General features: G+C 38.7%; 1 protein-coding gene across 2 annotated transcripts in view; it reads right to left on the bottom strand.

Moving 5' to 3' along the window:
• Window positions 1–27,231, bottom strand: part of DOCK1 (dedicator of cytokinesis 1) — a 256,182-nt gene that overhangs the window by 33,289 nt on the left and 195,662 nt on the right. For both annotated transcript variants that reach the window (XM_075215996.1, XM_075215997.1), the window contains 7 exons: window positions 25,530–25,588; window positions 21,461–21,609; window positions 13,274–13,359; window positions 12,945–13,101; window positions 12,353–12,393; window positions 11,292–11,382; window positions 8,118–8,237 (listed from right to left, as the gene is read on the bottom strand). In XM_075215996.1, coding sequence (XP_075072097.1) covers window positions 8,118–8,237; window positions 11,292–11,382; window positions 12,353–12,393; window positions 12,945–13,101; window positions 13,274–13,359; window positions 21,461–21,609; window positions 25,530–25,588 — 703 coding nt within the window. The remainder of the gene's footprint in view (window positions 1–8,117; window positions 8,238–11,291; window positions 11,383–12,352; window positions 12,394–12,944; window positions 13,102–13,273; window positions 13,360–21,460; window positions 21,610–25,529; window positions 25,589–27,231) is intronic.

Here is a 27,231-nt window from a genome sequence, read left to right as displayed (position 1 = left end):
CACAGGCAAGGATATTGCAGCTAGTAAGAATGCACCTAAATCAACCATTTATGGGATCATCGAGAACTTCAAGGAGATAGGTTTAATAGTTGTGAAGAAGGCTTTAGGGCGCCCAAGAATGTCTAGCAAGTCTCCTAAAGTTCAATCAGCTGTGGAATCAGGACACCATCAGTGCAGATCTTGCTCAGGAATGGCAGCAGGCAGGTGGGAGTGCATCTGCACGCACAGTGAGGTGAAGACTTGGTGTCAAGAAGGCCAGCAAAGCAGCCATCTCTCCAGGAAAACCATCAGGGACAGACCGATATTCTGCAAAAGGCGCTATATAAATAGCTGCTGTTGATTATGATGAAGGTACATGGATTGGACTGCTGAGGACTGGGGTAAAGTCATTTTCTCTGATGAATCCCCTTTCAGATTGTTTGTGGCATCTGGAAAATGCTTGTCTGGAGAAGGAAAGGCGAGCGCTACCATCAGTCCTGTGTCATGCCAATAGTAAAGCATCTGGGGGCCATTCATGTTTGGGGTTTGCTTCTCAGCAAAGGGAGTGGGCTCACTCACAATTTTGCCTAGGAACATCCTCGAAGAGCAACTTCTCCCAACCATCTAAGAACAGTTTGGTGATGGACAATGCCTTTTCCAGCATGATGGAGCACCTTGTCATAAGGTAAAAGTCATAACGAAGTGGATCAAAACTTTGGGTCCATGGCCAGGAAACTCCTCAGACCTTAATCCCATTGAGAACTTGTGCTCAATCCTCAAGAGGTGGGTGGACAATTAAAAACCCACAAATTCTGATACACTCCAAGCATTGATTAGGAGAATGTGCGGCCATTAGTCACTATGTGGTCCAGAAGTTGATTGACAGTTTGCCAGGGTGAACTGCAGAGGTCTTTAAAAAGAAGGGTCAACACTGCAAATATTGACTCTTTGCATAAACTTAATGTAATTGTCAATAAAAGCCTTTGATACTTAGGAAATACTTCTAATTTTACTTCAGTATACCATAGCAACATCTGACAAAAAGGTCTAAAAACACTGAAGCAGCAAACTTTGTGTAAAATAATATTTGTGTCATTCGCAAAACTTTTGGCCATGACTGTATATATAAACACACACACACACGTGTTACAGATACACTGATGAATAATTTGCAGGGATTTCCAAGGAGAGTTGACCCTTAGGTGATCGGCAGCCGGCATGTGTGTACATTTTGGCCCTTAACATCGAAGTTTAAATGAACAACAATACATCAATGAGATGTAGTAGCCTTGATCCTCATCTATAATAATAATGCCTACAATTAATTTACCTTTATTTAAAATTACTCAAAATATTCCCTTCAAATTTACTACATTTATCTAAACGTGTCAGAAATTCATATAGAGTATAATGACTCGAACCAAACACCACCGTCCAACAGAGATGTAGCGTTTGGTTAACATGCCGTGGGATGTCGGTAGGGTTCGAAACCGTTAAGTGCTTGGGCATTGTAAACAACATCTACAATTTTAGAAATTACAAATGATTTCCAAGTCTGTTTCAGTCCCTATACCCTCATTATTTTTTATTAAAGGTGGTTCGGTCTTGTGTTTGTGTATGTATGAGTAACCTAGTCTGTAGTGGATAGGGTTAGAACCATGTAATACCAATCAGAGAATTACAGCCTTGTGTTTCCACTAAAGAAGAACCATTAAACCTCAAAAAGTAAAATTTTGTTAATGGTTAACCTGCTATTTCACTCAGGCAAAGAAAAAGAAACAGAACAAAACATGTTTAGGACAGTTTCCTAATGAGATCTACTGCAGGAAAAAAAGCTGAAACTGCAGTCAGTGAAGCTACTGTGACATCACTGACCCCGCCTCTGCGTATGAATCCACAGATTAAGTCTGCAAGGTTGTTACTCACATTTCAACATGGCAATCTGCTGCAGAGAGGTTAAAGAGCACAATGGACATATTTAGTCAATTATATACACTTCATGTATTGCAGGCATTTTAGTCAGCACAGTGATACACAGCCTGTGATATAGACTAAGAGGTATATTTACTAAGCTGCGGGTTTGATAAAGTGGAGATGTTGCCTATAGCAACCAATCAGATTCTAGTTGTCATTTATTTACTACATTCTACAAAATGACAGCTAGAATCTGATTGGTTGCTATAGGCAACATCTCCACTTTTTGAAACCCGCAGCTTAGTAAATCTAGCCCTAGATGTCAAAATGCCAAATAATAACTTTACCCACTTGGTGTGAAAATACTAGCATGAGGAATAAGCAATTCACATCAAATTACTCTTTACTAAACTGTAGCACAGTCCACATTTTGTGTCTGTTTATGTTTCCATACTCCTTACAGGTAATAAGTCACAATTTCATAACCCTCTTAGAGAAAATGTTTCTGACCTGTAATATATAAAAAGGTGCTTAAACTCCTACAAATACCAGTAATGTTAAAAGAAACCCTGTATTCATTGTTCTTGACATAACAAAATGGAGCGGTAGACATACACTGGATACGCGGGAAGACAAAAGGCCAAGGAGACTACGCATCATTTCACGGAGGCTTCAATAGATATATAAATCTTTACATTTACTTTTCAGGTGGATGTTATGTAATGAGAAGAGTCAAAATGTCAAGTCACTAGAGTAACCTGCATGCTTCACAAAGAGTAGTAAATTCTCCTTTATTGCCTGTGGGGATTGTAGCTATCAATCACTCACTCCCTATAATGTTGTCTGGCACTGCTGCTATCTGTGTAAGTATGATCAAAGACCCAACGGATTGCCATATTTTCCCAAAGAGGACAAAATACTAAATGCCAGGGCAAACATAGAAAGACTAAAACAGGTAACATTAACTGCTGCGTACCTTGTTGTGTGTAAAATAAACGCACTAAAGTGATACAAATTGTTCCGATATTCCCAGACAAAAAGGAAAAAGTAAATTACCAGCCAGGCAGATGATTTTCTCTCCACCGAAGAAAGATGTGATGGATTATACATGTACTATGTCATTACAAAGCACATCTGAATATGATTTCCATCTCTATTACATAATGCTCAGTTCTGTATCAAGCAAAGGCCCTTTGTGATGAACCTTTCCATTAATAGGAGAACTGTCCTTGTGATAGATAGCCCTGGCGTATCTTCTGGGTCACACTCCGAAATAGAATTTAACCGCATAATAAATTGATGAATGTTAAAGTGTGCGGCCCGTCTACACACAGTAGCGGCAAATGTGTCTGTAGCCTGAACCCGTCTGGTTGTACAGTGCGGCTGAACGTGACGACACAAATCATACATTTATCAGAATGCAGCCTGTTAAGTCACTAGTAACATCAATGAGTCATTGTGTACAGCAACGTTCAGTGATGTCAGCGCTTCCTATAGACACTGTGTCCTTCTGTATATTAGTACAGCCACAGAACAGTTGCCTTAAAAGTCTACATCAAATAAAACTAGGATTCATTTAATTAAATTAAAAAGTAATTCAAACCATACAAATTAAGTACAATTTGTAGGTGATTAAGTAAACATATAACACTATTATAAAATATATATATTTTATTTTGGTAGATCATCATCACCATTTATTTATATAGCGACCCTGATTCCGCGCTGTACAGAGAACTCATTCACATCAGGCCCTGCCCCATTGGAGCTTACAATTTCCTAACACACACACACAGACAGACATGGAGAGAGAGACTAGGTTCAGTTTTGATAGCCGCCAATTAACCTACCTGTATGTTTTTGGAGTGTGGGAGGAAACCGGAGCACCCGGAGGAAACCCACGCAAATACGGGGAGAACATACATGCCAAACACCCTTTGGTTAAAAGTGAAATCATTACAGTTATATGGCTACAAAAGGACTGGGCTTTAGAGAAGAAAGCAAATCCATTAACTAATGATTATACGATTATGAATTATTTAATTGTATGTGTAATTAGATGTGAGACTATAAAGGTTTCAGGAAGTGGACAATGAAGAAATATGAAGTTTCTGAATTGTACCCAGTTGTTCCTTGTATATAGAAAGGACAGCAATGTAAGCTGCTGGTAGCTGGCAATGTCACGGGCCATGGTATAGCACACCTTCACATCATGTTGGTTAAATATAAAACCATAGACATACAGTATATACTACACATACTTTATATTAAAAAAAATGAAAAAAAAAAAGATAAATATTTCATGAAATGTTTATATATAATGAAGAGAAGCCAAGAGATACTTCCTAGATATATTCATTTTAATATCCGTGCTTCTTCTGTGTATATCTCTTTTTAATATATTTACTTCACACAGACTTACAAGGACCGTAACAGAAACATGATATTATATTGTCCATTAAGTCCTTCAAGATAGATGATGCTTTAGAAAAAAATCAATAGATAAAGGTGAAGGATAATTATATAGAAATAATATGATCTTAGGCCTGCTCTAGATAGAAGGCAAAGGAACGACTCAGAGGTTAAGTGAATTGATCTTATAACAAAGCCATTAATTCCAGAGTCTGCTCCTCGTGGCCTTGGACTACTCACTTTATTTACCTTTGTTATATAGTAACCAAACATTAAATTGTAAGCTCAGTTGGACAGAAAATTGTTCCTGAACAATTCTGTGAACAAAGCTGCAAAAACTGTAACGCACTATAGGAAAAAAAAATTGTAAAACGCCTCAGCAAAGGACAGGCTGCATTATTATACAAACCGGTCATCCCGCTAAACTGCTTTCCCCATTGTGTGCAGACTGCATTTTATGCATACTTGCCTACGTTCTCATAACGTCTAGGAGGCTCCCAAATGTTCGAGGAACACAGCAGGATGAGCAGGCACTCTCCTGGATCCTAGACTGAGGCGGGGCTACAGTATGCAATTATGTCACTAAGCCCCGCACCTCAACACAGCCAATCATAACAGGGGGTTTGGCTACGGTGACACAATGACATCACCACGACCCCCTCCCACACCAGTCGGCTGACCAATCATTGGCAAGTATGACTTTATGGCTTATCTAACACATTAAAAATCATAAATCTTTGGGGAGCAATGTGCTAAAGGTCCTGTTGAGTGTCTTATGAATAAGTAATTCTTCATTTATTAACATTTATTTTACAAGGTGCCAGCACATTAGATAGCGCTTTGCAATAGAGAACAAAGACAGAAATAGAACAAGACTGGGTATTAACAGACAAATAGATAAGCAGTCATTGCTTGCAAGCTTTCAATATATATTCGTCACTGACTTTATCCTTTAATGCTACATGCTATATTGTTTACAACATATGTTGTAATAACTAAATGTATAGCCAATGCTTTAATGACATCCAATAGGTTAATTTCTATTTCCATGCATATGTCACATGTATAATCCATTCCAGCATTATGATTTAACAGATCTGTGCTCTGTGGACAGGATGTGTGCTCAGGCCAGGCAGCACAGGGTTAAGAGTTCTAGCGCAGAACTTTATACTAAGCAAGTATTTCTGGTCCACTGCTACTACACAGGAGCTTAATAATATTCTACAAAGTCCTTGGATTAAAGGGCTTTATTAAAATTGCTTTGCTGCTGCAAAAGACAATAAAATAAATGAATATAAAGCATATCCAGCAGTAAAGGTTAGGCTGCTGCAATGAACTAAACACAAGGGTATGAAAGCAAAACCCACAGAAGGGAAGATTATGACTTTATTTCAATGCTGAAGGAAATTCTGCAGCCCTATGACACGCAGCAATATAACATGCTCTCAGGGCTGTGTTCTGAGTTGATGCTGGTCCAGGCAATGTGGTGATACAATCCCACCTGTCTCCATTATTTTCACCAGGAAAACAGGCAGCTGGCCATAAGCATAAAAGAAACTTAGCAGAAAAAGCATAAACAACGATGCTATAGCGCCCCATGCACAGTAAAGGCATGTGCCTAGTTTGCCGATATGGTAAACGTGGCTCTGCAAGCACTGTATACAGAGCTTCTACTAGTCACGTCGTATTTAGACATGACGTATACTGGTAGTGTTCAAATGAATGGAAACACTAATACTAAGTCACTTCATAGGGCACTGGTCTGTATGCCCCGTGGCACTGCCACTATCTGGGAATGTGCAGAAGGGACACAGCATCATTCCTCCACAAGAAAGTCACTGTACTGACGCGGAGTTGATGGTGGTGGAAAATGCTGTCTTGGGCATTGTTTCAGAATATCCCATAAATGCTTTATTAATTTCAGTGTCAGTGTCATGCTTATCAATCCATTGGGAGACCATTATGAGCTCTGTGGATGGGGACATTAACATCATCCTGACATTCACATTAACATCCTGAGAAGACACCCTTCCCGTAAGGAAGAAAGGCTTTAACATGGGGTGAGATCTCTCAGCACCAATAAGCAGCATTAGCATTGACCTTGCCTTCTAAGGGAATGGGTGCGCCCAAACTGTGCCCAGGGACCTGCTTCCTACAACACCGGGGGGTATATGTATCAAGCTGAGAGTTTTCCGGCGGGTTTGAAAACCAATCAGATTCTAGCTATCATTCATGTAGTACATTCTACAAAATGACAGCTAGAATCTGATTGGTTGCTATAGGCAAAATCTCCACTTTTCAAATCCGCCGGAAAACTCTCAGCTTGATACATTTACCCCCAGAACTCTTCACAGTTGGAAACAAGCACTGTAGAGCTGTGTAGGTTGGTGCCAGATGTGTGCTTGTCTGTTTGTTGAAGGATCATTCGTCTAGCAAAAATCACCACCCTCCACTGCTCTGCACTCCATTCCCAAGCTGAAACCATACACATGCATTGTCGGGTGTGATGAGCAGTTTATGGACTGCAACCAGACTACGATATCCCGCTTTGTGTAGGTCTACTTGGAGCGTTTCTTTATAAAACTGGCTGCTCGTGCCACGGGTTAAAACTTGCAGTCAATTAATCTGCAGTGGTCACCTGTTTTGTCTTGAGCTCCTGCCAAATGAGCCCCCACATCCCTCATTTACCCAGGTGCTTCCATGTGCTTGTTCACTACCTGTATATTTGAACAAATTTTACCATGGCCTAACACAGGGGCTCGTAATTTAAAGCGGCAATGTCAAACCCCGCAGGTTAAGTGTTTAAACACTTAACCAAACATTGCCGCTTTAAATTAAAAGGGATAGAATGCGCACTGACGTTAAAGTCTCCTGACGGACACCTCAGTAGTCGGAGTCACTTGCGGTCAGCATCCTGCGGCCATGGGACATCTCCAACGTCAATATGCAGGTAAGTCTGCTTCTCTTTACATCGTTTATTTTTTACAGATTCTTATCGGAGGAGTCCTCGGTGTCGTTATGGTGGTAATCGTAAAAACGATTACCACCGTGTGGAATAGAATGCAGTATCAAGACCCTAATTCGTGTGATCTTGAGCCTCTCTATTGGCCAGGATCTGCAGCTTATCAATCTTTCCGCTGTGCGATTGGTTGTTTTAGCTGTCCAATCTCTTTAATGATTCTGTGATGTCAGTGCTAGATAGACAACATGCATTCTTATAAACATGGGTTCAGACCAAGAAAACGTCTGCCTTCACTGCTTGCAGGGAATGGGAACACTTTAAAGCATCAAAAGCATTTTCCATTAAATATTATTTTAACATCAGCTGATGGTGAAACTTTTACTGGCACATTTTTAAAGGTTTCATTAGCTTATGAATTTGCATTTCTTCTACGGTATGGACAATGATTCAATTTGCATTTTAAATCCGGAGCAATTGATTACCCTGGTCACATTTGTACAACTCCCAGCTATTCTGGTATTCGTGATAATTGCTTTTAGTCAGAAGGGAGCCGCAGTGTTACCATTCTCACTAAGTCTATCCAGCAGTAATTTCACGTAGGGTACACCGACACATTTACATGGATTACAGGAATCCGGATACCATTTCAAATGAAAATAATAACTGCATCGTTTACCCTCTTTCAGAGGAAAACCTTGCATGTTTTATTAGTTTGGGGATTGGTATATTTTATGCAGGCAATAAAAACATCATAAAACCGAAACAACATATTTGCTAGTATGGAATTCAAACACTTAGAGGAAATGAACACAGACCATGGAATGTGATAGGAAGCGTATTCTCTCATTACCTTGCCTTTGTCAAAGAAATGAATGATCTCTTGGTACAGCTGATCCTTTAATTGTCCTTGCGTAGATGCCTGGTAACCGTCGCGTTGAGTTAGATGCGCTGCACAAGCCTCCTCTGACCACTTGTTGGAGAACGGGTGACCAGCGTGTTAATGGCGGGTGGGAGGAAAAAAACACATGGTTATTAGAGGACAGCTGGTGAGAACACGTGTACGTAGCTGAGTACTGCACATACATGCACTCAGAACACGTAAAAGGCATTGATTTGATTTTTAGGAAATCCACTCCGGCTGATGGCTGCACACCTATATGGTCACTGCCCGTAGGCATGTGCCCTGCTGTGAGCCAATGATTAGACATGACCATTACATGACAAGCAGATCTGCCTGGAAGTACAAAGCTGGCTGAGGAAACTTAAGGTTTTCCATCTTTTGAACTACAAGTCCCAGCATGTCCATTTTAAATTATAACATTGCATCATTTTAGTAATCCACTGCAACCACCAGTACAAATAAAGCCACAATCAATTAAAGAAACATTTTTTATTCCGCTATCATGCTTGCTGTTTGTTCCAGAAATGTTTATTTTATATTTAACGACTACATGAATTAAATTGACTTTTTTCTTTTCAGTCAGACACTATATAATAGATGCAGCATTGTATTTAGAATTCAACAGGAATTCTAAAAGATTATAAAGAGCATGGGGTTTCCAAATAAGAGAAGATACATAAAAAATGTCTTTAAATGTTTTAACTATGATCAACCAGGCAAGTCTGATTTACACCTTTACCTGTGGGGTAATAGGTCCATTAGTGTCTATTTGCAATTCACGTTTGCCCTCCAGGAATCCTCTGAGCAGCAAATATTTACAGGTGAACATTATCATGATCGTCTACACACACTTCTTACTAATCATGTAGATAATTTATAGTGGAGGCTGCGGGTTGAAAAAGATGTTTCCACTGAACGATTTTATTGATTAAAAAGTATAATCTAATTTGAGGAGATTCTGGGAATGAGTAACGGAAATGGTTCTTGCTTGTACAATTTATAGCCGACTGTTTAGTGAGAAAACACTTATAGAAATATTCATAAAAATTTTATATCTCGGGAGGCAGTTTATAACGATGTTGCAGAACTTTATGAGTGATGTAAATTTCTAAAGCAACTGTGGACAAAATGTACTTTATGGGAACACGAGCAACAGTTCTGCAAAACTAATTGTAGAGTACTAATTGTACACTGTCTATTGTAAGGGTTCATACGCATGGAATAACATGGGAGATAAAACCTTCTAGCCAGTGCCAAAGGGGCAGCTACATGCAGCATTCCTCCTGGGACTCTAGAACCAGTAAATCAATTAAGCTAACTAACTTTACATGAGGGGGGTGTTTGATCGGTATGACCCATCACAACCTGTGCTGTGAATGGTGGAGATCCTGTAAAAATAATTGGACTACGCAGGACCCCGAGGCTGTAGCTGGGGGAATGGACACATTAGAAACATATTTTACTAGGTAGTAAGTGCAGCTTTAATAAAAGCTCCTATATTCCATTATACTTAACATTAAAGCAGCAATCCCAAATAGCAGATTTTTTTTCTTTAAATAGCAAGTTAAGAACCATTTAAGCTTATGGTCATTTTTCTTAGCTATCCTCCCAAAAATCATTCCCTCTTTTCAAAAACTTTCTGGATTGCAAACAAAAAAAAGCTGCCATATATAGACACAGGCTCAAACCTCTAAGCATGTCATGTGATGGTGGGGGGATGGAATGTACACAGTGCAGATAGAGCTCAGAGTTCCAAACCACTCTGCTCACTACATCATGTGACTGTGGTTGCCATGGTAGTCCAACATCATAAATCATCAATAGCAGACTGATTTTTTTTTTCATGCGATTGAATTGACGTAAAGCAAATCGAACGCTTGGCAGAAAATTTGTATGCACAGGTCCATTCATTTACATTACATTAACTATCAGGGTTAGAGGGCATTAAATAGGCTAAAAATGCAGGCTGAAGGCCTGGTATTAAGTCTAATGTGCCCCTAGGTAAAATAAGAACTCATCACGTAAAAAATGTATAAAAATAATAAATATATATATATATATATATATATATTATATATATACATATATATATATATACATACATATATACACGTGTATATATATATATATATATATATATATATATATATATATATATATATACACACACACACACACACACACACATTTAATTTTTTTTTTCTTTTTTAAAAAATAGCTGTATTATTTTATTACTATACTGATCATAAGCAACAGCTGCCCACGTCCCTGAAATCTCTGCAAGAGGAGAGGCAAATCTACAACTTGCTGTCTCGACAACATCCCAGAGGGACTTAATGACTACATGTCACTTCTGCTTTGAGAACTCTAATGTCAGTTTACAGATCTGCCTGAGCCAACTATAGGAAACTAAAAGGTAGGGGAGAGGGAGGAGACCATAACAAAAATATCAAACTAGTAAATTAACAGAAATCCGTAATATTGTTTGACTAGATCTTTCATGTTATTCAAATACTGACTGTTAAAGTTAATTAATAAACATACGTGCCAATGTTTTGGGATATTATAAATAAAAAAAAAGCAAAGAAAGAAAAGAACTCTAAATATTTGAGAAACAGTTTTAACCATGGGGAACATACAGTATTTCCCCCCTTATTAGTCAACCTTTCAGAGAAACCACTGTAGAGTTTTGTAAGCAGCCTACCTGAATGTAAAAAGTCTCAAAAACAATGTCAAGTATATGAATTCCTGTCAAGTGTGGGAAGGTTATATATATATATATTTGTGCATGTCACAAAATGTATTTTTAATCGATCAACTTGTATTTTTAGTTTAAGTGACCATTTAATGAAGGGCTGCTGTCTTTAAGTCTTTTATATTATTTTATAGCTTAACCTAAATTGGAGATACTGGCAGGAAAATAAGTACATGTCCATTCTCATCTCTGCAGGAATTCGAGACATCAGAACCCCCGGCCTTTCTGCAGCTAGGGACAGGGCTTTCTAGGAAAAACTAAGTAGTCAAGTTCTACTTCAAATAATGACAGATCACCTCTAACCAACAGGAGAGTAAAACAAGTAGATATTACTGTCAACACGAACGAAATAGAGCAGCTTTCAGTACCTTGAGCAGTTTGGCGTGCAGCAGTAGTGTATACGCAGCCTCCGTGTAGTTATCACATTCTTTGTGGAGGTCACACAGTTTGTACAAATATCTAAAAAGCAAGAAAGATCTTGGTAAAATGCAGCCACAACTATTCACATCTCCAAGTTTCTGTTGGGAAAGTTTGGTCTGCCAATGTAATACATATAGGAGTAACGATACCCTCGAAAGTTTAAGTAGAAGCCTGAAGGGTAATGGGGTAATTAGGGGTGCTTGCATATCTTGGGGAGAATTGGCAATCTATAGGACACTTTAGGACGTTGATAGCTATATGTGCGATACTGCTCTTCATCATCTATATAAAGTATTGTATTTTCACATCGGTTCTATAGACCATGTTAGCGGCACAATTATCCTGAAATAATGTAGGAAATCCATATAAAGTACAAAAATGTTAAGTCACCAACACATTGAGATGAATAACACAATTTACATATATGTAAGTAAAGAGTTAGCAAACCAAAAACAGCACCTGGTAAACGTAAGTCATGACGTGCCTCAGTGAATATAGGTGGCCCCATCTATAGGTGCATTTTAATACGTTAAACATATATATAAAAAAAAAAATTTAGTTCCCAAGCTGTTCTAAAGTTATAAGACTTTACCCATTTAGCCTGGAGCTACAGAATCTCCTTGTTTTAACAGATAACAGAGTGATCGATATATAAATGGACGGGGTACATTTAAGAAAAAAATGTGTTGCCCATAACAACCAATCAGACTCTGTAATTTTTCTAGTGCAGATTAGAAGATGAAAGCAAACATCTGATTGGTCCTTTGTTTATTTTCATCAATATTTTGATTACAAAAATAAACCTTTCCCCCCTTCAAGCAATTGCATAGCAATACCACGGGTGTTACAAAATGCTGAGCGCACAGATGTTGTTCTGGAAACGTGGCTGAGGTACATATATATATATATATATATATATATATATATATATATATACACACACACATATATATATACACACACACATATATACAGAGAGAGAGAGAGAGAGAGAGAGAGAATTACAAACCTAATATACATTTCTTCTCTTTCAATCTCTTTGTAGAAGTTCTGCAGAGACATAAAATGGCATATTTTATGAAGTCTTCTGTGTCCTGCGATAGTAAAGCAGTTTAATATAAATAGCACATGAATATTTACGGTCAGTTTTAAGGCAAATTCGAAAAATGACAAGTTCTAGCACTTGTCTGAGGGCTTCTCTGGTTTACACTACAGTACCGGGAAAACAAATGGATATCCAATGTCTGACAATGTCCAGGGCCCCCCGATCCTATGAGTATCATCAGGTCTTAAATCTTAGATGGAATTGGCTTCTACTGCAGATGGGACTGAAGAACACAGATAGACTGAATATTATTCTGTGTTCCATGTTTTGTGATGAATTATCAGTATATGTACCGGCCAATTTCCTGTAAAACTGTCCTGTACACTTGTTTCAATAGACAAATAAATACAGACATATACGTTTCGGAGAATGGGCAATTAAAGGAAACTCAGTGCTATGTGTAACTAGAACGGGGCTTCTTCATCTGTGGGCCAGGATGCAGATTAGCGAATACTACAGCAGAAGTTTCCCTTTGTAGGAGGGTCTAGACACTGACCAAGACATTGACCGTGCAGCTCATACGGTTCTCTTTGTTCTCATCATGCATAATGGTTCTGTAGTCCAGCAGCCTCTCCATCAGTCGGACGACCAGCGTAACAAAGGTCTCACCGCTCTTTGCCAGGTATTTGTGCTTCCTACAATGCTCCAAGAGTCTGAAAGACAAGTCCTCGGTCACAAACCTATTCCTGACTTTAGCGTTATTTTAATCTCAAAGCTTCATTAGCACGTTTTAATTAAAACCAAACTGTAGAGTTCACAGCTAGCTTATTATTGTCTCGTGTGCATATACTTGGGTCTAAATCTTAGCGGTTAATCAACACTTACATTTTCTCAAACAACACTTTGTACTGCTCATCCCCTCTTCCTCCTTCCACTTCGTGATCCAACTTGGTGATTATCTCATTCTCAAACTGCAATAAAAACAGATCAAAGATAAATGCGATCTTACCGTAAGAAACAAAATAAATAAATATAAATATGGTAACAATAGAAAATCACATAACATGAAGGGACCACTGAACTTAAAACACAAATTTATTTATGTACAAGAGAAAATATATATAACATTGCTAACTTGCGGTCAGTAAGCCGGTCGGTCAGACAATGGCCAAAAACAAACAATAGTTATCCCTCAGCTGCACAGTAAATACAATATCATATATCTTCAGTTCCATCAACATATGAGAACATTTACATACTGGAAGACAGCTGCTGAGAAACACTGGCTATTTATGGTGAGTTTATAAAGCCCATGGTTAGAAAATGTGAAACTCATGAAAATGGCAGAGGAAACCAGTTGTACTGGGTGTTTACAATATATGAAATGGGTTTTCTACAGATGGATTGGGCTGAGGCTCTATTCTACTCTAGATTGTACAGTTGCTGAGAAGGTGGGGGAACAGTCTCTCTTTGGGTGATGATCAGAGTCTCTAAGACTGAATGTGCTGCAAAAACTGAATGAAAGCACCTTTGTTCGAAGTGTCCTGGGGATCTGAGAAATGTTTTGGTGACTTTAAATAAAAGAAACAAATTTTTAAAACTTGCCATTGTCCCTGGAAATTACACAATGTGCTGCCTAATTAAGCGGGGGTGGGGCTACCATGGGACTAGCAAGTTTGCAACCATGTACAGCAGTGATTTAGGTGGAGGCGGAGCTTATTGATGTGATTCACAGCTGATCGCATCATGCTAGCCCCACCCCCGCTTAATTAGGCAGCAAATTGTGGCGTTGAGCAGCTGGGGGTGAGGCTTAATGACATGATTTGCATGGCCATGTACCCTGGACTAGGCAGCAGGTTCTCCCTTCCAAAATGTTGTAAGTATGTGCTTATAGCATCCACAAATGTATAAGTTAAAGTACCCATAGAATGTTAGGCACAAAAAGGGTCACTGGAGTATCATTCTAGCTGTGGCAGAAAGGACCTCCTCCGTCGACCAGAACTTGAGTTTAGAGATCGCATTAAACAGACATGTAGGAGTTATTTCAAAACTGACTGACATCATTGTTTTATTCTCTTGTGATTTTTTTCCCCCTGCATTTCAGTTTTCAGAAAATTAACATAATTGAAGAACAGAAAACAGGATCTAGCTTTAATTAAAATTACTATCATTATCTCTTCCCATAATTACATATTATCTGCTATCGTTTACAACCTTTCAGCAGAATTATGTAGTTGATTAATTTAATATGTTACATACTATCAGAAATTTGACCTTTTTAGAACTGGAATGAAGTGAAACTTTACATCAGTTTAGATAAGCGGTAAGGTGAAAGAGTGCAGGCGGTTTGACCTTTTGCTATTTTCAGGCTGTGACCTTCTAGATGAGCCAACTTCACTTCTAGCCTACAAAATTATGAAAAATTCTCAAGTGTTATTCACATTTCATTGGTTCAGGGAAAAACAAACAAAACCGCTGAACAGTCACTGGTATGTATAGCTGGCTATGGCGAATGTTTGTCAATTGCAAGCACTGCTGTCAGGGGGCAGTTGTGTAACTATTACATATATTTATCTGTATGGTGCAGATAAGCATTTTCCAAGGCTGGGTATACACTACAGATTTTTTAAATGACTCAAAAACGACCGTTCGGCCCGATACCGCATTAGTGTGTACGCTCCAACGATCAGCGATTATCCTTCCAAAGCACATGGTATCGTTTGATTTGATGTTATAAAAGAACTAAACATCTCGGCAAAGGATGTTGTTCGAATTCTGCAGAGTCACAATCTTTTCAGCCGATGGTAATGACAGATGAAGAGCACAGATCTGAAGGCAAATCGTGTAAAACGTGCATAGTGTGTGTACACATGAATCGGCTGCTGATCGGGACTTTCAGTCATTGGTAAAATCTTTAACGATATCGCATCGGAAGAATTTTCTGTAGCGTGTACCCAGCCTTAGGCTTTACTATCAATTTCAGATTTTTCTTAGAGTTGTAAGTTAGATCCACTTTAACATTTAGCACCCAAAACAACACACAGTTTTATTTTGGTTTCTGGGGACATTATTGCAACTTCGAGACACTAGATCTATGAAAGGTCTTTGGAATAACCAAACATCATCATACAAAGAAATCAATGAACTACAGTAACACAAGCACAGAGTGAGTTGGAAAGGTTTCACATGTATTACAGAAAAACAAAACAAGGTTGATGTAATGAGATGACATTTGTGTGTGTTACTTTAAAGCCAACTCACAATCAATAAATAAAAAGAAAATCTCTAGGCGATAAGACAGAAGAAAGGCCAAGTGATAGAGCGTTGAGCTACGTATTCTGGGGCAAGCTGGGATTGGGTTTCTGGTGGAACAGGAATAGGTGGAAGTGCAAATAGAAGATACAAAAACATACAAAAGATTGTGGAATCTGTGACTGGAAAAACAATAAATAATTTTATTAAAATATGAATATACCAGACTAACCAGAAAAAATGGGAATTGAATGATTGTGAATGTTGAATGTGCTGAAATAAATTATAAATGGAAAACTAAACCTAAAGTTTATTTTTTTTATGAAACACAACTAAACCATATAAACGTCTGCTCTCTTCAGAATGTACAGGTACTTAAGGTAGCATTTGTTCCATTGTAAAAGCAGAATTTTCCCGACATTTGGGAGTAAAAGGATTACAAAAACAACAGTTGGGAATCACTCAAACCATCATATGTAAGCCAATGATTTGCCGATAACATAAAACTTCAAAAATATAAGGTGTGTGGCTTAGAAATTCGTGAAACTTATTTATTTTAGATAAGACCATGTCAATTTGTCATGTTACAAAGAGTCACAAAATTCCATTCTTAGGGACCGATTCAATTCGGCCACGTTCGTGTAGGAATAATGCGGCACTAACTGTATCATCGTTAATACGGTAATTTTAACCAGGAATTTTGCTTGTGGCCCTGAGTGTTATGAGCAAAATTCAGTATTAAAATTCCCATACTAACGGTAATACCACGCACTTTTACTGTAGTAATGGTAATAGCACCGGATTGAATTGGCACCTAAGAGCTAGTTAGAAACTATATTTGTACCTCTCTACACAGTTCACACAAGACCTACATGTGTCCTTTCTACAGTCATGGGCAAAAATTTTGGGAATAACAGAAATATTTTTCACAAAGTCTGCTGCCTCAGTTTTTATGATGGTAATTTGAATATACTCCAGAATGTCATGAAGAGTGATCAGATGAATTGCAATTCATTTCAAAGTCCCTCTTTGCCATGACAATGAACTTTCTCCCAAAAACAACATTTCCACTGCATTTCAGCCCTACCACAAAAGGACCAGCTGACTTCAGGTCAGTGATTCTCTCATTAACACAGGTGAGAGTGTTGACGAGGACAAGGCTGGAGATCACTCTGTCATGCTGATTGACTTAGAATAACAGACTGGAAGCTTTAAAAGGAAGGTGGTGCTTGAAATCATTGTTCTTCCTTTGTTAACCATGGTTAGCTGCAAGGAAACACGTGTAGTCATCATTGCTTTGCACAAAAAAGGGCTTCACAGGCAAGGATATTGCTGTTGGTAAGATTGCACCTAAATCAACCATTTATCGGATCATCTAGAACTTCAAGGAGAGAGGTTTAAAAGCGCCAGGACCATCTCCTAAAGTTGATTCAGCTGCGGGATCGGGGCACCACCAGTGCAGAACTTGCTCAGGAATGGCAGCAGGCAGGTGTGAGTGCACACACATAGGCGAAGACTTTTGAAAGATGGCCTGGTGTCAAGAAGGCCAGTAAAGAAGCCACTTCTCGACAGAGAAAAATAAATCAGGGACAGACTGATATACTGCAAAAGGTACAGGGATTGGACTGCTGAGGAGTCATTTTCTCTGATGAAACCCTCTTCAAATTGTTTGGGGCATCTGGAGAAACGCTTCTCCGGAGAAGAAAAGGTGAGCGCTACCATCAGTCCTGTATCATGCCAATAGTAAAGCCTCCTGAGACCGTTCATGCGTGGGGCTGCTTCTCAGCCAAAGGATTGGGCTCACTCACAATTTTGCCTAACGACACAGCCATGGATAAAGAATGACACCAAAACACCCTCCAAGAGCAACTTCTCCCAACCATCAAGAACAGTTTGGTGATTAACAATGCCTTTTCCAGCATGATGGAGCACCTTGTCATAAGGAAAAAGTGATAACTAAGTAGGCGCAGGGATCAAAACAACAAAATTTTGGGCCCATGGCCAGGAAACTCCCCAGACCTTAATCCCATTGAGAACTTGTGGTCAATCCTCAAGAGGTGGTTGGACAAATAAAAACCCACAAATTCTGATACACTCCAAGCATTAGGCAAGAATGGGTGACCATCAGTCAGTATATGGCCCAGAAGTTGATTGACAGTTTGCCAGGGTGAATTGCAGAGGTCTTCAAAAAGAAGGGTCAACACTGGAAATATTGACTCTTTGCATAAACTTAATGTAATTGCCAATAAAAGCCTTTGACACTTATGAAATGCTTGTAATGTTACTTCAGTATACCATAGCAACATCTGACAAAAGGTCTAAAAACATTGAAGCAGCAAACTTTGTGTAAACCAATACTTGTGTCATTCTCAAGACTTTTGGCCATGACTGTATACTCAAGCAGCACCATGACCAACATTGCTGTCTGACTGAATCATAACGTGCACGAAACACATTTTACCTCTGCATTCTAGCTGGACAAATATGTAATATGTAGCACTTACCCTCATGTATCAAAGAATATGCTGGCGCTATATAAATAAATGACAATAATTGTAGTTATACAAGGAGTGCCGATTCCTGTCTTGTTAATGCAATGTTATATTGCCTACATTATATATTAATGTTATATTCCCATCTGTATTTTTATTATTCGGTCTTGGATTTAGAAAATAGAAGCAAATTAAACAAAGATATCCCAGATGATCCCCAAAAAAACCCAAAAAAAAAACAACCCCTATATACTGAAAAATAATTTAATACAGATCTAAAAAAATTAATGCAATTGTCATTATTTAATTAAGTATGACTCTTGTGTGAAAACTGGCAACAGTTTGCAATTCTGTGCAAATAGTCGGGCACAAGTCTGCAACGTGAGTCAGCACGCCCTCTCCTTCATCAAACATTGAGTGACTATGACACTCGCCGCCTGTAGGGCACAACAGGCAGCATCCCGGATATCCCAGGGAAACGCTTTAATGTGTGCAGTACCTTTTTAAAAAGCCATAACAGAGACACTAAGGCTGGAGCTGACAGCCAGTCCGAGAGGATTGTTGCCGCATATTGGAACTTAGAAGTGTCTGGGGATTTACAGAACAACATACTCCCTTACACATGGACTGTCTCAGACCATTAAGGTCTCTGTTCAATTAAAACTTAATGAGTACAGTTCTAGTTACTTAAATGCTCTCTGCACCAATAATTATTAAGCTCTTGCTCTTTACTCACCTGCATGGGGATGCATTAATGTCTTACAATAGATCTACAAAACCTCTTTACATTTAGAATCAGGCGTTTAATTTCCATCACAAACTTATTAAGTCTTTGAGTGATTTTCTAAGGAACAGTCTCTGGAGCAACACGCCAGTAAAGAGCATTTAAAACGCAAATGTACACAAGTTAAACACTTTTGTTATTCGCTATGTTGATTGCATATTGTTGTTTTTTGTTTTTTTATCAGTGTAAGCATTAGCTTACATTTCTAAAGAAAAATTAATGTATAAAACAAGAGAAAAACTTTTACTCTCGCAAATATTACATGCTTTTAAATAGCTTCAGTTAACAGGTTATGTAAAATAAAAATAAAATAAATATCTGTAATAATGTAGAATATTTTTAACTAATGAGCAGAATGTACCGGGAACCAGAAAAGATGCATTAGTGTTATTGAACGGAATATATTCTAACTGTAACAGTCGCTAAACAAGAAGAAAGGTAAACCAGGGATTGCTGGATTGTACATCACTGTAGGGGTAGATCCGGTCCCGTGGCACTTTGATATGACAGGGCCACAATTGGCACCTGATTTGGACACATGTTGCAAATGTTGGCCAACTGACCATCTGCATCTATGTGGACATGGGCAGCTTGAGCTCTCGGAGCACAAGTTTGTACACTATACATTGAGGCCAACGTCTAAGACAGAAGCGCTCATGGTTAAATTACAGGGATGAGGTTCTGTTCTTTCCTCATACACACCAACTACAGGTTTCCCAACATTAAAATGACAGAACATGGACAGCAACGATTTGTGGAAATACACTTCTATATACTGTATTAGTTTCAATAAAGAGTGGGGAAAATTAAGGTTTAAGAGTCCTTATTATAATGCGTGCTAGTACTAGCGGTTTTTAATGTTGGTATTGGAATGTAATCCATTGGTCCCAATGACCTCCATATCCATTATCAATTTTGCTTGTGGTCGGGAGCATTTGCACTGTGGCACATTTTTTTTGATTCTTCGGGGGGAATTCAATTGGCCGTGTTACTGGTAAAAGTAACGCGGCCTGCGCATTATTCCCTTATTACGGTAATAATGTGCTTATTACCGTTATTACAGGCAGTTGCAATGCCAGCTTTTTGCTTGCAGCTCCCTGTATATAACGGTAATACATTTAACATTGCTCTAATTCGGGGGGAATTGAATTCCCCCCTTTATGCTCCATTTACTTGCATTCACCTCAAATAAATGCATTGGGTTCAATAGGGTTTCCTTCAGTGACCACAAGATGAATATATGGGTCGACATATTCCATTCCATTCTTGACTGAAGCCCCCAGTACCTCCCTTAATGTGTCCAATTAAGCATCAGGGCCTGTGTCTCCCCACCCTCCTCTCTCTTTTTCCCTCCCCAATCTGAACTTTATTGAAAATGTATTGCACTTAGTAATATCTGGAGAGTGCAATGCATAATGCATAGTGTAAGACATACTTACAAATTTTTGATGTTCCTCTTCAGAAGTTCCCGGAGAGGAGGTGAGGGGTATGGACGGAGGGGATGAGCTTGGTGATTTGCATCAGTTTCCCGAGAATCGCATCATGGCGGCTCTAATCCTGTCCACTTCACCAGGAAGTGGGCAGATGTTGGAGGATGCCCCACTCTCCCGGGAGTCTGGGAAATCTATGCGGAATTCAACAGTCTCCCGGACATTCCGAAAGAGTTGACAAGTATATTGTAAGGTGTTACATTGTATGCTGTATGTCATGCATTTTGCTACAATGTATGCCTGATTCATGCGGTACACAATGCTTGACTGTCATCTCACATGTTTATTTCTTGTATATGTATGCATTATAAAGTATATCTATCAAAAAATACGGACTGTATGTGTTTCCGAGTAAAACAAAGTGGGATTGACAGCTTTGAGTAAATTGCACATGTGGTCCCCAATCAACTTACACTATGTCAACTCAAGCACACACTGAAACATAAAAGATACGCCATACAAGTACTATACACTATTAACAGCGGGAAACTGCTGTTTCCCCTACGAAACAAGACGATACAAAAGCCCAGTATGGCCCCCCTGTCACACCACCAACACTAAAGACGGATAGAACCTGACCTCTAGCAGAGCAGCCTGTCTGAAGAGTCATTTAATTCAGTCTATGATTTATCTCTAGAAAGGAAAGAGCTGTGGCAGTAACTGAAGACAGAATCCACTGCTTGTCCCCACACACACTGACCTGCTGAAACTGTGCACAGCAGCGTGGGAGTGAGTGGGAGATCAGTGAGATGTCATTGTATTCAGAACATAAAACGCATCAAGAGATTTGTTTCCACATTTGCAGTCTGGGTGCTACTGTGTTGCCCCGTGTATGATCTCTGCTGTAGAGTCCAACCTTAATTAATCCTCTAGGTAACAGTAAAGATTTAAAAAAAAAATTTTTTATTAAAGGAACAGACAAATGTCACACAGGAAAAATAAAAGACTTTCCTACATCATTTCTCCAAGACTTATTTCCATGAATAACAATTAAATAAAATAATTACTGTAACGCGCTTGATTAAGGCTTTTTGCGCCAGGCACTTCTGCTTACCATCTGAAAACTCCTTGTGGAATGAAATTCACACTGCATCATGTCAAAGAAAATTGGTATGGTTGCTTTACGTAACTCTGTTTCAGGGATCAAGGTCATCTCCAATATAGGGCCGACCATTTCAGGAATAAATTTGATTTTGTGTTGACCTTCAGGGAAAAAAAAAAACAAAGGAGTGGGTTTAAGGGAATTCATACGATCAGAGGATATAAAGGCTGAACGAAAAAAAAACAAAAAACTATGTCTGTAGAATTTCCCTCACTCTGTGGAATATGTCCTTATATAAAGAGATAACCTTCAGGAATAAAGAGATGCATTATTATACTTTAAACAGTCTATAAGTACAATTACCGGAGAACTATTCAAGGGGGAATCAATGCAGTACTTGAAAGTCTTTAAATAAAAACGGCACGATTACTTGCATCCACTTAATACATTTGTCTGGATGGATCATACAGAGGGTAGGGAGAGTGCTTGGGGCAGACTTGTTTTATAATATAGTATGCTGCACCTCCTTTCAGGTTGAGCGGAGGGAAATATTTTCATGTCATCTGTTTGGAAATGTCTAATAAAAACATTGCTTGGGTACATTGCCAGTCGTGTATTACAAAGTCTCATCTCAGATTAACATAAAAAAAAACAACAACTTATTGATCACAAAAGGCAACAAATGTGTGTGTATAAAAAAACATGGCACTGAAAATATGACAGCTCCCATTTATACACATGTACATGTGACTAGAAATGTTATTTACAGGGTATATAGTTCCCCTTAAATCTCATATTTTAACCCTATGCCACAGATTCCCTACCAGTATGGGCACCCTTGTGAGTTACCATATCGGACCGAATGTGCCACAAGATCAAAATGATTCACCTCTTAAAATAATTTAAAACTATGCAAGCTATATATCCATATACAGATTTTAATTGTAAATGAAACCAATTAGCTCTGCTTCACTTTGGTTTTTAAAAATACTCAGTTATTCATGATTCTTTATTTCTTACCAGGTGTCAAGCGGGAAATTGTGTATCTGTATCAGCAGGTGTCTTGTAATAGCCCAAAAAAATTGGGAACCAACTAACCTTTGCAAATTAAGTTTACAAACCATAAAAAAACTATTACATTCTAAAAACAACAACTGTATCCCTATTTCTGTTAGTATCTATTGCAATATGTTACCAAAAGAAACCCCATATAAAACTTAATAAAAAAAATAAAAGCACATAAAAGGAAGAGTGGTTGATAAATTTTTATTATTATGCCAGGTATATAGCACCAGGGCTGCCAAGACAAGTCTCCGAACCTGGGATTACCACTAATGGAGCCGCCATAGGCTGCCTTGGGGGGTGTGACCTCATGGACACCTCACGGGCATTTGTACCCACACCCCTTTTGGCGCCCCATGTATGGCGCCTACATATCCTGTATCACTGTAAAACCAATGTTTACCTACCACCACATAGGCAAACTGAGGCAAACCGAGGGGGGGTTGCTAATGCCTGGAAACCCCCCTCCAAGCCTGGGTCACTGTATAATTGAGGTGACTGGACCCTGCTCCAGCTTCACACGGCTCTGCTTGCAAAGGAAGAGCTTTGTGCACCTAACAGTAGTGCACGCAGCATGTATATTACGGGGATAGGAAGAGTTGGAGAGCAGCCAAGAACTGTCTAAAACTATTGCCACGCACCCACGCATGCTGGTCACGCCAACTGGCGGCGTGGTGTGAAAACCCCTCTCTGCAAATCCTGCGTTTGCCCCTGCACCAAAACACAAATGAACATTGATAAAACTAAGAGTAGCCTGCAGTTCGGCTAGGACAGACAGCGAGGAGCTTCCCAGCTTTAAGTGACACAAACATACGTTTCTGGTAAAGTGACAATGTGGCTATTTTATCCTTGTAGAGTTAAAAAATAATATATATAATAAAAGCACACACTATCCCCCTCTCCTGACAGCATGACCCCAGAAATATTTAATGGTTTGCAATGCACACTTGAAGGAGCTGTAAGGCAAACTCCTTTTTCAGGGCTGTTATTCTCAAACTTGTCTGTGACAGTTTTCATGTATTATGTCTTAGAAATGTCAGAGTCGGTGTTTCAGAAAACAAATGCCCCTGACACCGAGTTATTCATCAAACACAACATCAATGTCATAAAGTTTTCTGGAGGTTTTATAGCTCTTGATATAAGCATACCACAGACAGTGTAAACTTTCCCTAACTCTGGAAAAATACTGACAAGCACAACATTTATCACCTACACGCCATGCCAGGGCTTTCTTCAAAACACACTTGACAATCCTGATTGCTGCAAATTGGAGGAGTTCTAAAAATCTTTTATGGAAATGTTAATTTTCCGTTAATGATTTTGTGATAAACTTTATTTTAATTTTGAGCAGGTATGTCACATTTGTTTGGCAGTAAAACAGTGTATGTTATTGTCAAGGGTGCCACCGCCGAGTAAGGGATTGCTGCTTAAGTGATTGCAAGGAAAATTATGGACAAGAACCCTTCTAGTAAAGTGCTTGACATTATACAGCCAGGTGCTCATTATTTTATTTAGCTCAAGACTTTAACGTCGGGTGTGATGTTCATATATTCTTTACAAAAACAGAATTTGTGTTAAAGAAGAACATTGGATATATGTCTATGCTTTGAAGGATAACGGTTAGCACAGAAAGTCACTGAAAAAGTTCATGTATATAATACATTATTGAACTAAGTGATTATTTTTTAACTTTTTACTTTCAGCAATGACAACTTGCCTTTAAATAAAACACTCATAACCAGTAAAACATATACATTTTATGGGAGGACTTGTCTGATTTTCTAGAATACCCTATTATTTTATTTGTTCAAAAAGGGGGAGAGAGAAAGTAGGCTACCGTATAATAACATAGTTGCTACTTGCTCCTTTATTTTTACTGCCGGGATTTGTGGAAAGGACACTTAGGACTGGGCCTAGGGTGACATAAATACAGGGGCGGTGGGCTGACTGTTGTTTCCACATCTTATCACCATTCGCTTATGTATGACTATCAACATAACAAAATAGAATGGAACACATTTATTTCATGATTCACAATCTATGGGATGTGGGAGAACTCTGCAGTTATGAAGGATATCTGTGTAGGGGAAAGTAGACAACAGATGTGGCCTAGAGGACTAAACTATATAAATCGGGGTTTAAGTTTTTGTAGATCTATTTTTTTGCTTGAAGGGAAAGGTAATCTCCATCCAAATCACAATATGCATTGCCTCAGGCTGTAAGGCTTTGCAGGGTTTAACTGCCTGAAGCAGGGAATTCCAGGTTACAAAGTTACAAAGTGAGCCAATCAAATGACACTCACATCTAATCCCAGCTATATACACCTAGCTGCTGCCGAGACCCCCGGTCTATTGTAATAAAGATGGCTATCCGAATGGAGGTTCCCATCTTCTTTGAGCCTCTCGTGCCAAAACAAAATAGCAATAGGAAAACACATGCTTCCATCTCTGCACCTTCTGATAATGCAGAAGTGTATGAATCCTGTGATGTCACATCATTATGCATGATGTCACTAGTGCAACCTATAGTAAGAGACAGGGTCAGGTAGATTCAATGGAGAGCTAAATCAAGCCTCTAGCTAGGCAGCACTAATAGATCCATGTATAATAAATACCATTAAGAACCAGTTTGCGTTGTGTTTAAAAGTGCTGGATATAAAGGAGACCCCTCCCACCCAAAAAATATATACATATATTCTATGTGCCTAGGTGTTTCACTATATATTATCCAGCAACAGCCCCTCTTACTGAGGAGTACATCAGTCATTGTAATGGGCTATGCTGTAAGGTTTGATTTGTGTTATTCACATGCATCAGTTATATGCAGATGCATTAACTTTTTGTTTTCAGTATACTGCACCTTCCCTTCATAATGAAATGTTCATCCAAAGTAAATATATGAGCAGTACATTATAAAATCAATGTAAATATGGCCATATGGCATGTGTTTTATATTCTTCAAAGGAAAAACACAGTTTAGCTAAACCTGTAAAACAAATGCAGGAAAAGAAAATACTTACCCAAATTATACCACATGTCCCTGATTTCAAAGCCGATCTGTCTTCTCATATCACCGTACCTGAAGGATGAGGATAGTGTAATTTATGTATTTATGTCATTGCTCCCAATCTTGTGAATAAATATTAGCAATGCAGAATGACAGCGGCAGCGCTGATTGAAGATGACAAGAAATGACAAAATCTTTTCAGTAGTGTGTTGGAAAGAGATCGGAAAGTTCTTTTTGCTCGCAGAAACCAGGGGAAAAGCGTACAGTAGACCCAGCTTTCTAAATATTTACCACACAGCTAAAGGATTCTGAACATATACCGCACAGTTGGGTGATATCCAACACTTAACATTACATACAGAACAAGTCACTGGAACTAAAATCTGATACAGAACAGATTTATATGGAAAAATGGACCCAGGTAAGATGGCTTTAAAAAAAATCATCTACCTCACTAGTAGTCCCACTTCTCCATCCCTTTCCATATTTAGATTATTTGCAGCATACTTGCCCACTTTTTGAACCTCCCTACCGTGATCTAAAGTTGAAGTGAGAGGGGGCATGCAGCACGATTTGTGCCATCAGGGCCCAGTACACTGTTGTGCATCACCGCGATTGCTCACTTCAGAAAAAAGTGAAGTGGGATCAGGGAGGGTGGTCTACTCTGCCAGGAGTCCAGATGACTCCCCAAAATTTGACAGTCTCCTGGACATTCCAGGAGCGTAAACAAGTATGATTTGCAGTCACTTGCAATTTATATTTTTAACTTCCAATTGTGTGCTTTGCCTATTTTATTACATTATTTTTATAACTACATTAAAACATACTGTTCCATAAACATAGGTATCTAATAAATGACCCAAAATGAAGAATATGTAATCTTACTATTATCATTAAATAAATTGCTGGTCTCATTTTGCACTAATTGAGTTGCATGGAAGAACAGAATACTTACAGAGGTGCAATGTTTTGGCGATGCAAACTTTGAGCCAAGCTTCCGCTTCGCCATTCTTTACTGTATTTCTAAACTTACATTTTGCTGAATTTATAGTCTATACATAGAGCTGGGACAGTGACGGTTAATTCATCCTACTATATGGTGTGGTTAACATTGGACTGCGAACACTTAAGGCCAAATACCACCTAGCAACATGCGCAATTGAATATTTCGCATTCGATTTTTAACATTTTTGTCTTGTGTCTACTATACACCATTAAAGTGAAAAGTGGTAACACCCGCTGGGCAGCTCAGATAGAGTAGGGATCACGCCAATTATGGGAAAAGTATTATCTGGTCATTGCCAGCAGACAAACAAATCACTTCTGGGGTCAGCATTACTACGGGCTGCCTCTGAGTGATCTATAATTTTCCTGTTCTTCAAGTTGTATCCTGCAGGTTTCGCAACACTGCAGGGGTTAAATCTTAGTAACTTGGCCGTGGAAGACCAATTATGCCGCTAAAACTACACCTGTTCTGGACCAAAACCAGCATCCTTTAGGCTCCAATTCAAACACAGGAGGGTGATGAATGGGTGATTTATGATGAGTTTACATGAGCATATGAGGCAGTGATTTAGAATCTTTAAAAAAGCAAAACAAAAAAAAAAAGCAAAACAAAAAACAAAAAACAAAAAAAAAAGGTATTATGCATAGAGTATCCTACAATAAACACAATGATTATGCTCCCTGGGTACATAGGTAAGATTTGTAGTGTG

The sequence above is a fragment of the Mixophyes fleayi genome, chromosome 6 (genome assembly GCF_038048845.1).
Source record: "Mixophyes fleayi isolate aMixFle1 chromosome 6, aMixFle1.hap1, whole genome shotgun sequence".
Classification (NCBI taxonomy): domain Eukaryota; kingdom Metazoa; phylum Chordata; class Amphibia; order Anura; family Limnodynastidae; genus Mixophyes; species Mixophyes fleayi.
This window is presented reverse-complemented; position numbering and strand designations above follow the sequence as displayed.